This window comes from Oryx dammah, unplaced genomic scaffold (assembly GCF_014754425.2).
Source record: "Oryx dammah isolate SB20612 unplaced genomic scaffold, SCBI_Odam_1.1 HiC_scaffold_16, whole genome shotgun sequence".
Taxonomy (NCBI): Eukaryota; Metazoa; Chordata; class Mammalia; order Artiodactyla; family Bovidae; genus Oryx; species Oryx dammah.
The window spans coordinates 35,823,395-35,835,887 of NW_024070200.1; the positions used below are offsets into that span (position 1 = coordinate 35,823,395).

The 12,493-nt window shown below is 48.0% G+C and overlaps 1 protein-coding gene across 1 annotated transcript; it reads left to right on the forward strand.

Moving 5' to 3' along the window:
- The first annotated feature begins 2,819 nt into the window (after positions 1 to 2,819).
- On the forward strand, positions 2,820 to 8,518 carry COMMD4 (COMM domain containing 4). Its single transcript, XM_040257300.1, has 8 exons — positions 2,820 to 3,000; positions 6,424 to 6,495; positions 6,706 to 6,771; positions 6,965 to 7,004; positions 7,289 to 7,408; positions 7,591 to 7,671; positions 7,978 to 8,154; positions 8,241 to 8,518. Exons 1-8 carry the CDS (start codon positions 2,998 to 3,000, stop codon positions 8,279 to 8,281), a joined length of 600 nt encoding a protein of 199 aa, XP_040113234.1. The 5' UTR covers positions 2,820 to 2,997; the 3' UTR covers positions 8,282 to 8,518.
- Positions 8,519 to 12,493: the final 3,975 nt, after the last annotated feature.

The window sequence follows — 12,493 nt, forward strand, 5'->3', positions numbered from 1 at the left end:
CTCACCTTCAGTGCGGGGCTGCATGAGAGTGGCAGGTGAGAGAGAAAGGCAAGGTGAGCCTCGGTGTTAGAAGCCAAAACATCACCTCACGGCCAGAGGCTGGACAGGACTCCCATGATGATCTGTGGGGCAAGAGGGGAGTCTCCAACTAGCCAGGGTTCCAGAGTTCTGGCCAGGACCACTCCCTTCCTTGCTCAGGAACGTGGGCTGACCCTCCCAGTGCTGATCTGGAGCTTTCTCTCAGGCAGACAGATCCACGCTTGCCTGCTTGCCTCCACCTCCTTATGAAGCCTTCCTCTCTCCACCTGTGGGGTGTGTGGGGCTGGGATGAGCAGGTGTTCACCTGTGGGCTTCTGACTCCGCTGCCCCAGGTGGGTCTGGAGAGCCTGGTCTATACGCAATGTTCCAGCACCCTTCACTAGCCACCTGGCCGTCTTTTCTTTGTTACTGGGGACTATCTCATGCCTTGCAGGCTGTTTAGCAGTGTTCCTGGCCTCTGCCGTCTGTCCTCTGGATGCCAGCATCTATAGTTGTGACCACTAAAAATATCTCCAGACATTATCAAACATCCACTCGGAAGGGGAAATCACCCCCAGTTGAGAAGCCCAGGCCATAGCCCCTCTAGGATAATGTTGGGTCATAATGACAGTGCATTACTGCTCCTGACTGTAAGGGCAATACATCTAGTATTAGAATATAGTATCTGTGTACTCCTGCCCAGGGCTAGTATACCAGTATACTGTATCAAAGTTTAATTTGCAAAAAAGTGAAAAACACGACTTTCATACAAGTGGTTCAAGCATGTCAAATATTTAATGAGGGAACAGTAAGATGGTAAAGCTAATTCAAAGAACTTTAAAAAAAAATCTTTTGGGCACGCGGCATGTGGGACCTTAGTTCCCAACCAGGGATCCAACCAACGCCCGCTGCATTGGCAGCACAGAGTCTTAAACTTTGGACCACTAATAAGGTCCCCAAGGAACATTTTGAGAAGTTTTTTTTAATTGAAGGATAATTGCTTTACAGAATTTTGTTGGTTTCTGCCATACATCAACATGAATCAGCCATAGGTATACATATTTCCCCTCCCCCTGAAACTCCTTCCCATCTCCCTCCCCATCCTACCCCTCTTGGTTGATATACAGTCCCTGAGTTTCCTGAGTCACATAGCAAATTCCCATTGGCTATCTATTTTACACAGGGTAATGTAAGTTTCCGTGTTACTCTCTCCATACATCTCACCCTCTCCTTCCTGCCCCACCCTCGTGTCCTTAAGTCTGTTTCCTATGTCTGTATTGAGAAGTATTTCTAGTGCACAGGCAAAGGCATTTCAAAGTGTGTGCTGAGAGACAAAAACCTGATAATTACATATGGGGCAATAAAACTGTAATCTTTGGGGTTATCTTTTCTACTGGACAGAAAATCATGAGTTAACATGTAATTTCTCAGGTACATTTTCCTACATTAGTGGCTTTCAAAGTGTAGTCCCCAAACTGGAAATCTCAGCAGACCAAGGAATCTGTTGGAAATGCAGAATTTCAGGTCTCATTCCAGAGCTAAATTAGAGAAACTCTGGGGGTGGAGCCTAGTACTGTTGTAACAAGCCCAGCAGATGATTCTTAAACACTCTAAAAGTTTGATAACTACTGGTCGAATTAGTCAAATAATCTTTATTTGTGAAACAAATCTGTGAGACAATACTCCAGTATGACATTAAAAGGACGTGCCATCTGCCTTTTGCCTTATTTCCACATTTAAATAAATCGTCTGTTTGATGTTTCCTGTTTTGTCTTTCAAATACCCTATGAACTTAGGGCAGTTTTCATCTGTTACTAATTTTTTTTTCTTTTTAATAATGACTTCCTAAGTGTGTCAATTCATTTCTTCTTTTGGAACTATTCTTGTCCTCTTAAAAGAAAAAAATTTTTTGATATGGTATATTGCAATGCTATTGATTTCATTGTACTGATGTTTATGATTTTTAAAAAGATCTTTTTAAGTGTGATCAATTTTAGCAAGAATTAACTTTCCCTCTCTATTTATGAAGTGGTTTAATTGTCATGGGCTCTATCTGTCCTTTCATAGCTTGAAAGGCTGCAACAAAAAAACAATCAGGGCCTACTGTATAGGTGAGAGGCATAGAACTGACGAGAGAAATCAAAGTTTTCAATTTCTTTTTTGGTCATTAGTTTATACTCTAGTGTATTTTTGTTGTTGCTATCTTTTGTTTTTATCTATTTAAGGGAATACTGGAAACTTAGTTTTCCTGGTCTATTCATTACTTCAAGCTCACCGGTAAGCAGACTAATACAATTTAAAGCAACCTTTTCCTCTCCCATTAGATTAAGAAAAATTAAGATAAACAGCTGATGTTGGTGAAGCTGCAAAAGCATTCTGAGCATGTCAACTCTTACCGGCTTTTTGCTATGCAACTAAAGGGATTCATCAAAATGAAATAAAATACCCAGGCACTACCAGGCACTGGAAGGAGGTATCTGGGGTACTGGTAATGTTTCCTTATTTGGGTGTTGGTTACACGGGGTGTATGGTTTATGAAAATTCATTAAGCTCTGTATTTGTACTATGTACAATTTCGTGTATGTGCATTCTATTCCAATAAAGTTTTACAAATGTATCTTTTGCCACAAGCCACACGTGTATAGTAAGGGCACTGCTTACAGACGGAAAGCATGGCAACGACCTGAATACCAGTGCAGAAAGGCTGCCTCTGCCTTAAGAGAACAAATTAAACGGCTTCCACTCCCTCTTCCTGCTGCTTTGGTTCTGTTTTCAGTTAATCTGGGGGTTGGCGCTGGTCCTTTCCGGGGAAAGGTTCTGGGGACTGACAAAGGGACTCCGTGTTTCGCTCCCGTGACGCTGGGCGACTGGCTCGCGCCTTTATCCCAGGGAGCCCCGCCCCAGCGTCACGTGACGGCTGCATCAGCTGACCCGGCGCGACAGAAAGGTGAAAGTCCTGGGCGCAGGCTTCCTGGAGCAATGGTGAGGGCTGAGGGTTGATACGAGGCTGTGGTTGCTGAGGGCGAGCATGGTAGGAGCCCCAAATTACCCCGCCGCTGCTGCGGGAAGGAGATGGGAAATCTGCCCGGGCCGCGGAGCAGACACTTGGGTGCGGTCGTTAAAGCCGAGGGTCTGGTAAAAAAAAGCCTCCCTCCATCCTCCTCCAGCAGGGCGGGACGGCAGGCTTGGAGTGTCTTGGCTGGAAGGAAGGCCCCGAACTCTCAGGGGCAGGAGCTGGGGCTTGTCTCTCCAGGCCGGCAGGAGCTGGGGCTTGTCTCTCCAGGCCTTTCTCTGCCCCTGAGTAGGACGTCCCGAAGGCGGGCCTCCCAGCCTTCCTGTAGAACTTGGAGGAAAACTTACTCACAATTTCGCTCAGTCTTCTGCACTGTTAGGAAATCCCTTTGCTCTTCCCAGAGGCAGAAAGGAGTATATACGGGGTGGAAACTTCTCAACTTATCCATTCATTCATTCCTTTAACAGATTATGAGTGCCTACTGTATACCGGGACTGTGCCAGGCACTAGCACTTGGGCTGCAGGAGGGAAGGGCAGAGTTGGAGGCTTGCCAGTTAAAATGGGCAGATTTAGTTAAGACCTGAGCCGGGAGGGACTAAACTCACCTTGTGCATAGTGCCAGAAGGCTTCCCAAGGATGACATCACCTGAGGGCCTGGGAGCCGGGAAGAAAGCTTGCTGGGGCAGAAAGAAAGCAGCTAGTGTACCAGGAATTGGGAGGCATGGAAGGGGGCTGGTGGGAGGCTGTATCTTCAGATAGGGGACAGCATTCAAAGACTTCAGGTGAGTAAGAGCTCGGAACGGTAGGAATGAATGCATTTCATCACCTGGAAGAGTAGAAACTAGAGGCTAGTGAACGATGAGGCTCGACAGATAAGCAAAGACCACAGCTTGCTGGGTCTTGAGAGGAGTTTGGACTTTTAAGAAAGGACGGCAGGGAAATGAGGAAGAGCCTTTCAGCTGATTTGTTGAGAAAGGGAGAAGGGAATAGCCTGGGGCAGCAGACACTCCCCCAGCCAGGAGGTGGTAGTGACTTGAGAGAGAGTGGAGATGGAAGTGGAGATCAGTGGGGCTCAGAGACTAAATGCATGAGGGAGAAGGGAGAGGGAGGGAGCTGGGTTTGGTTCCCAGGTACTGGTGCTCAGTGGTGGTGGGACAGGTAGGGGCAGGCTTCAGAGGGAAGAGAACCAGTCACTGTGATACATGCTTAGTGAGGCCTCTAAGCGCCCAGGTGCACCAGGTAGGAGACAGTCTGGATTTAAGGGTCTGGAGCTCAGAAGAGATCTACAGTACGATGGCAGTTATAAATTTGGGAGTCATCAGCAGGATGATCTGTCTCAGCCACAGTGTGAGTTCGAAAGAAAGGGTCTAGGACAGAACCTAGAGAAATGCTGGTATTTTAAGAAATTACACAAGGAACACATTCTTATGGTAAAAATGTAAATAATACAGAGATGGTAGAAGTCAGAGAAAGTCCAGAGATGATAAAATAGTCCAGTGGGTAGAAGTCAGGGGCCCATAAACTTAGGAAAATATTATATCTCAATTTTCACTAACTTCAAACTGAAATTTAATATTTCCTCCAGTTATGAATGTTGGCAACAGACCTCAGTATTAGCAGCACCTCTGACTTTGTCACTAATAGAAATCAGATATTTTCATGTCACAGCTGTTGGCATTATTTACATTTTTATGCTCATTTCCAAATTACTTTCATCACTTGAATTGAAACATATGTCACATCACCAGTTGGTTTTGAATATTTTGATAACTTTTTTTTCCCCCTGCCATACCATGTGGCTTGAGGAATCTCTGTTCCCTGATCAGGGATTGAACTGAGGGCCACAGCAGTGAAAGCCCAGGGTCCTAACCACTAAGCCACCAGGGAACTACCTATTTTGATAACTTTTAATTAGTGTCTTTTACTGTGTAGTTTTTCCTCTGTACTTTATTCATTTGAAAACATTGTTTTGAGAGAGGCCTGTAGCCTTCACCAGATGCCTAATGAGTCCATGCCACAAAACAGTTAAAAATCCCTGAAGTAGGGAAAGAAGCCCCAGACTTTCCTTAATACCCCACCACCTCACCAGCGGTCCCAGTACCTTACCTCAGGGTAATGACAACAGGCAGTCTGCTGAGATCACCATTGGGGGGCTGGGGGTGGGGAGGGGTGAGCCAGCAAACGAGACAGAGGCCAGGCCCGAGGGAGAACTCCAGAAGAGTATGTTGCTTCAAGAAGGATGGGTTTGTGTCCGCTGTTGTGGATGAGCTAAGGAAGAGGAAGACTAGGTTTAGTGACAAAAGTCATTTGTGACCATGGCTAGAGGACTTCACTGGGGTCACATGTGATCAAGTGGGTGGCAGGCCAGAAAGGAGGTCTGGAGGTGGCAGGGTCATGGAGCAGGTCTGAAGTGAACAGTGAACAGTGGGGCAAAGTAGAAGACATGGAGTTAATGGGGCTGCCTTGAGGTCCTGACAGAATCAGGAGAATGTGGATTCATTGTGTCTTCAGTTTGCGGGTTTTGTTCCCAAAATCTGAAAGCAGTGCGGGTAGAGGCGTGGAGAGATGAACATGTACATTGTGTGCATTAGAGCTTTGCTGCAGAAACAGGGCAAAGGACAGTGGATCAGGCGGGTGGAGGATATTATCAATATGTGGTTGACTGGGTGGGTTTGCATTCTAACAGAAGAGAGACCTTGGATAAATAATAAAATGTGATATGTGATGTGATAAACGCTGTGGAGATCAAAAAGGAAGGAGCTAGAACATGATGGTGAAGAGCTATTTAAACTGCTTCTTTAGCTAAAATCAACATAAATCATGCATGTGTAAATGTATGGTTCAATAAGTTTTGACGTGTATGCTCATGAAAACATTACCATGATCAAGATAATGAATACATCTGCTGACCTTTCCAAACTACCTTGTGTGAGGGGCTATTTAAGAAAGCAAATAGTCACAGAAAGCCCATCAGAAGAGGTGTCATTTGGGCAGAGACCTGAGTGAAATGAGAGAGCAAGCCACGTTTAATTTGCAATAGAAGCAACAGGGAGCCCAGTAGAGCTGGAGCTGGCGGGGGAAAGGAAGAGCAGGTGAGAGTGGCATGCGTTCCGTGCGGCACCGCCAGCGCTTACAGTGGGTTCTCCCACAGAGCAGGCACCCAGGCACGTCTGCAGAGCAGGTGAATGCCTGGGACACGCATCAGAACAAGGTTTGGTGGCAGGAAGAGTCAGGGAGAGTGTTCTCTAAACAGCCTGGTAGTAGGGGAGAAGAGGCGGCCAGAGTTCGTCCATCTTGGCAGGGAGCAGGGACCCTGAGGAGCTAGCGCGGGAGACACCTGGGCGTACGCCAGCCCGCCCTCCAGCCTGACCGCCTGCCTCACTCTCTTGCAGAGGTTCCGATTCTGTGGTGACCTGGACTGTCCTGACTGGGTCCTGGCAGAGATCAGCACGCTGGCCAAGATTGTTGAGTGCCTGGGACCTTGGGGGTGGGGGCAGGGAGGGATTGCACCTGGGGGCTCTTGGGTGGGTGGAGGGTGGTGAGGTCACACTTGAGTTGGGGTCTCAGCCCTCTTGGGCCATTCTCACACGCTGTGTGACTGATCATGCGGCCAGCCCCTCAGCATGCCTGTGTGAAGTGGGTCAGTCTGACTGATATAAGGCCTCCCCCTCCAGTCCTCTGTGAAGCTGAGGCTGCTGTGTGGCCAGGTGCTGAAGGACCTTCTGGGAGAAGGGATTGATGTGAGTACAGGACCCTGCCCGCCATGGTCCCATGACCCGGTGACCCCACTGCCCTGAAAGTGCACCAGACCTAAGGGGGTGGGTGATCAGCTCCCACCCTCCCTGGATACCTCGTGTCCTTACCACAGGGTCCAAGCCAGGGGCTTGGTGAGCAGGGGACCAGCCCCGCCCTGAGAGCCTCCTTTCTTCACAGTATGAGAAGATCCTGAAGTTCACCATGGACGCCAGGTTTGGTGAGCACCCCACTGGCTCCACAGACCTTTGGGTGACCCTGGGTACTCGGCCTGGGGCCTGGCACAAAGCCCCTCCTCCCAGCCTCCTCTGACCCGCTGGCCCCAGCGGAGGAGATAAGGGGGAAAGCCGCTGCCACCCTGGGGCCGCCTCCAGCTCCTGGTGGGGCAGTGGCAGTGCTCGTGGCTTTAGGCGGCCTGGGGACTCTGAGCTGAAGATAGTGGGGCCACAGGAGGTGTTTGGGGCCACAGTGACACCCCCCCGCTCCACCCACGGCTCCCCGCAGAGTCAGGCGATGTGAAGGCCACGGTGGCGGTGCTGAGTTTCATCCTCTCCAGTGCGGCCAAGCACAGCGTGGATGGCGAGTCCTTGTCCAGCGAACTGCAGCAGCTGGGGCTGCCCAAAGGTACAGGGATGAGGGCAGGCAGGAGGGTGACCTGTAGGCCGAGGGGTGCTGGGCAGAGGTCAGGCTGTGTGACCCCGGGACACACCTTGCCTTCTCTGGGCCAGGAGCCTGAGACCTGCACTCTGAGCCACCTAAGCCTCAGCCCCCATCTGCTAGCTCAGGGGACCTCCTTTCGTCCCCAGAGCATGCGGCCAGCCTCTGTCGCTGCTACGAGGAGAAGCAGAGCTCCCTGCAGGCGCGCCTGCGGGTCTGCAGCTTGCGGGGTGAGTGCAGGGTGGGCCTGGGTCGGGGCTGGGCTTCATTCTGGAAGGTGCCTGTGGTTTGGGAGGTGTTTGTTTAGAAAGGATACTTAACCGCGTCACGTCAAGCAGTCACAGGCTGGGATTCCTGGCTCCTGCCCAGGTTTCTCTCCTCTGAGACCTGCCCTGGGTAATCTGACTTCTTGGGTCAGAGGGATGAGAGCTTCTCAAAGGCCACAGAGCCCTGGAGGGTTCAGGGTTGAGCCGGGGTGAGGGCTTGGGCTGCCTGGCTCCTCGGCCTGTGGCCTCAAGCCCCTCTCGGTCTCGCAGTGAACAGGCTGGTAGGCGTGGGCTGGCGGGTGGACTACACCCTGAGCTCTAGCCTGCTGCGCACCGTGGAGGAGCCTTTGGTCCATCTGCGGCTGGAGGTGACCGCTGCCCCAGGTGGCCCGGTCCAGCCTGTTGCCATGTCCCTCTCAGCAGACAAGTTCCAGGTCCTCCTGGCAGGTGAGGCTCAGCTGTATCGGGAGGGTAAGGGGCGCCCTGAGGCCCTGCCTAACTGCCGCCTGCCTGCCTGCCTCTCCCCACTGCAGACTTAAAGCAGGCCCAAACCCTGATGAACTCCGTGGGCTGAGAAGAAGAGCACAGGGCCCCGTGTGGAGCTGCCCTCGAACTTCTCATTAGGGGGTGGCCCCAGCTCCAGGACCCTGAGGGTCTGGTCTCCTGGATCTCTGGCTTCCTAAGTTACCACCTGAGAATCCAGCCTGGGATCCTGAGAACACTTCCAGCATTGCCTTCCCTCCCCTGTGAAAGGCACTTATCAATGGTTTTCCTGAGAAGGAAGAATAAACAGAAGTGTGAAAAGTGTAAAGAAGTGTGTGCGTGATTTCTTTAGGGTTCAGATCAGAGGTTTTCATGACAGAGACCAAGTGATACGCTGACCTGTGGTGCGTTTTCTTTTCTCAGCTGCTGACTGAGGCTGGTCAGGGGTGAGGCAGAAGGAGGACCAAAATGAGACAGCTTGTCTCTAGACAGGAGAATCAGGGCTCCAGCTCCCAGTCCTAGGATGCTCTTGGCTCTGCCCTCTCTGTGCTGGCCTTGTCTTGAAGCTGGCAGCAAGTAGGTGGCCCCAACACCAGATGCCCCAAGTAGAGACAGGAGAGAACCCTTGCCTCTGTGTCATCTTCTCTAGGAAGAGAGACGGCCGGTGCCTGAACCACTCATTGGCAAGGGGAATGGGATGATTGTGACCCCACCCCTAAATTCCTATGTCCAAGCCACAACCCCAGTGAGAGGGTTTTAGGAGGTGGGGCCTCCGGGAAGTAATTAGGTTCAAATGAAGTCATTAGACCTGCATGATGAGATTAGTGTTCTTATAAAAAAAGAAAGACACACTCTGGCTATAAACATGTACGGAGGAAAGGCCATATAAGAACAGCAAGAAGACAGCTGTCCAACAAAGCAGGAGAGAGCCTCACCAAGATCTGATTCTGACTTGAACATGGGCTTCGCAGTCTCTGGAACTGTGAGAAGTATATGTCTGTTGTTTAGCCCACCCAGTCCATGGTATTTTGTTATAGCAGCCTGAACAGACTAAGACAAACGGCTTCCCAGGACTGTCTTAGGCCATCCAGGGCCGTTTGTAGAAAAGACTGATCCCAGGTCTAGGGCAGGGAGAGTATAGGGGGAGCCTAGAACATCTCAGGGTCCAAAAGTGAAAGTAAAGCCACTCAGTCGTGTCCGACTCTTTGCCTCTCAGGCTCCTCCGTCCATGGGATATTCCAGGCAAGAGTACTGGAGTGGGTTGCCATTTCCTTCTCCAGGGGATCTTCCTGACCCAGGGATCAAACCCGGTTTCTCCCACATTGTAGGCAGATGCTTTTACCATCTGAGCCACCAGGGAAGTCTCAGGGTCCAAGGAAACTATCAAAAATGAGTCATGTCAACAGGAGCCAGCTTGACCTACTGGCTAAAGATGGGACAATTTAAAGAGATAAGGCCTGACTCCCCTCCTGGCTTCTGCTTCTGGAGAAATGGAACAGATGGGCTTTTCTCTGTTCCTCCCACTAAGTGCAGCTAAAAACCTTGGACATTTTTTATAAAACATAAGACTACGAAAGGTGATGAGACAGCGGACTGGCTAGGATCCTCAAGACCTGAAGAACAATACAGCAAAAAGTTCCTTAGATTTTCTTTTTGTTTCATGTATCCCAGGCTGAGTGATGGAGAAGCTGACCGCCTAGAAACACCAACACACAAAGGAAGCCCCGACAAAAGCCTGCTTTCTCTAAGCAGTAGACGAGGAAAAGGACAGTCCAGCAGCACAGAAAAGTTAAGAGGCAATAAGGGCTGTCCTCTGGCCACACCCTGTAGAACTGCAGTTCCCCTTTCACCCCTGCCTACAAAGGCTGAGTGGGAGCTTAGACCCTACCCAAGCTGGCAGGAGGTGGCATAGCCCTTTCCCGACTAGCACCATGTCAGAGAAGGCCTGCTAAAAGAGAAGATTTAAACACGATCCAGTCTCATAATACCCAAAATGTTTAGAATTCAATTTTTAAAAACCATTGTACCAAGAACCAACAAAATTTCAACTCAAATGAAAAAAGACAAATGCAAACACTAGAATGTCTCAGATGTTACAAGTCTATGCTAAGGATTTTAAAGCAGCCGTCCTAAAAATGCCTCAAGTCTCAGCAGAGAAATAGAAGATATAAAGAACAAGATAAACATGTTAGAATCGAAAACTACAATAGCCCAAGTAAAAATCTCAATGGGTGAACTTAACAACAGAAGAAAGAATCAGTGGATTTGAAGATAATAGAAACTACCCAGTCTAAACAACAGAGGGAAGATAACTTGGAAAACAACAAGAACAAAAAAATAAATAAAATAGAGCCTCAAGGACCTGTAGGACTGTTAATGAAAGATCTAGTGCTTATGGTGTCAGAGTCCCAGAAGGTGAGAAGGAGGGTAGAACAGAGAAGTAGCCAAAGAGATAATGACTAAACTTTCCAGAACATGGCAAAGGACACAAATGTATAGCGCCGAGAAGCTGAATGAACTCCACACAGGTTGAATCTAAAGAAATTTATGTCAAGATACATCATAATCAAACTTCTGAGAACTAAAGAAAAATATCCTGAAAGCAGCAAGACAGAGATGACACCTTACATATCGGCAGAAAACAATTCGAATGACTGAATAGCACATCAGAAGCCACAGAGCCCAAAGACAACAAACACAGCACGTTTCAGGCCCTGAAAGACAAGAAATGTCAGCCCAGAATTCTGTATTCAGAGAAAGTCACCTCAAGAGTAAAGGACAAGGGACTTCCCTGGGGGTCCAGTGCAGGGGGCCCGAGTTCCATCCCTGGTCAAGGAGCTAGACCCCACGTGCCACAACTAAGAGTTCACAGGATACAACTAAAGATCCCACGTGGGGACTTCCCTGGCGGTCCAGTAGTTGAGAGTCCACCTGCCAATGCAGGGGACATGGGTTCGATTCTAGGTCCGGGAAGTTCCCACATGTTGCAGGAAAATTGGGCCTGTGTGTCACAGTTACTGAGTCTGCAAGTGGCAACTACTGAAGCCCACCGTCTAGAGCCTGTGCTCCACAACAAGAGAAGCCACTGCAACGAGAAGCCTGCACACTAAAAAGAAAGCCCAGACAGCAGTGAAGACCCAGCACAGCCAGAAATAGATAGATAATGAAAATTAAAGATCCCACGTGCCACAGCTAAAGATCCCACATGGGACAACTAAAGATCCTGCATGCTGCAAGTAAAACCTAGCACAGCCAGAGAAAGAAATATATATAAATATATTTTTAAGAGTAAATGGTGAGTAAAAGAATGAAATTAGAACATTTCTCATACCATAAAAAAAATCAAAATGGATTAAAGACCTAAATGTAAGACCAGATATGATAAAACCTGAAGAAAACATAGGCAGAATACTCTGACATAAACTGTAGCAATTTGGGGGGAGGGATTTTTTTTTCTTCCTAAAGCAAAGGAAACATAAGAAAAGATTTTAAAATGGCATATAATTAAACGTAAGCGCTTTGGCACAGCAAAGGAAACCACTGACAAAAAAGTCCACAGAATGGGAGAAAATAATTGCAAATGATATGACTGGTAAGGGATTAATATCCAAAATATATAAATGCACACAGAACTCAATATCAAAAAAGGAAACAACCTGATTGAAAAATAAGCAGAAAACTTGAATAATCATTTTTCCAAAGAAGACATAGGAATGGCCAACCGGCAATGAAAAGATGCTCAGCATCGCTAATTATTAAAGAAATGCAAATCACAACCGCAATGAGATATCACCTCTCACCTGTCGGAATGGCTATTACCAAAAAGACTACAAATAAAAATGTTGGCAACGATGTGGAGAAAAGGGAACCCTTGTTCATTGTTGGTGGGAATATAAATTGGTGCAGCCACTGTGGAAGCTATATTGAGTTTCCTCAAAAAAAAATAGCAATAGAACTATCATATAATCCAGCAATCTGACTTCTGGGTATTTATCTGCAGGAAATAAAGACACTAATTCAAAAAGATACACATACCCCAATGTTCATAATATACATGTCACTCATCCATAAGAAATAATGAAATTTTGCTTTTTACAAAAATATAGATGGACCTAGGAGAGTATTATGCTTAGTAAAGTAAATCAGAGAAAGACAAAATAGTGTATGATATCACTTACATGTAGATCCAAGAATGAATGAATAGAAGAAAACAAACAGATCCATAGACATAGAGAATAAACTAATAGTTACCAGTGGGAAGACAGAAGAGGGGAGGAATAGACAAGAGTAGGGGATTAAGAGG

Coding starts and splice junctions, on each gene's coding strand:
- COMMD4 (XM_040257300.1), top strand. Junction 7,409..7,590: donor GCAGCTGGGGCTGCCCAAAG/GTACAGGGATGA, acceptor TTTCGTCCCCAG/AGCATGCGGCCAGCCTCTGT. Junction 8,155..8,240: donor GTTCCAGGTCCTCCTGGCAG/GTGAGGCTCAGC, acceptor TCCCCACTGCAG/ACTTAAAGCAGGCCCAAACC.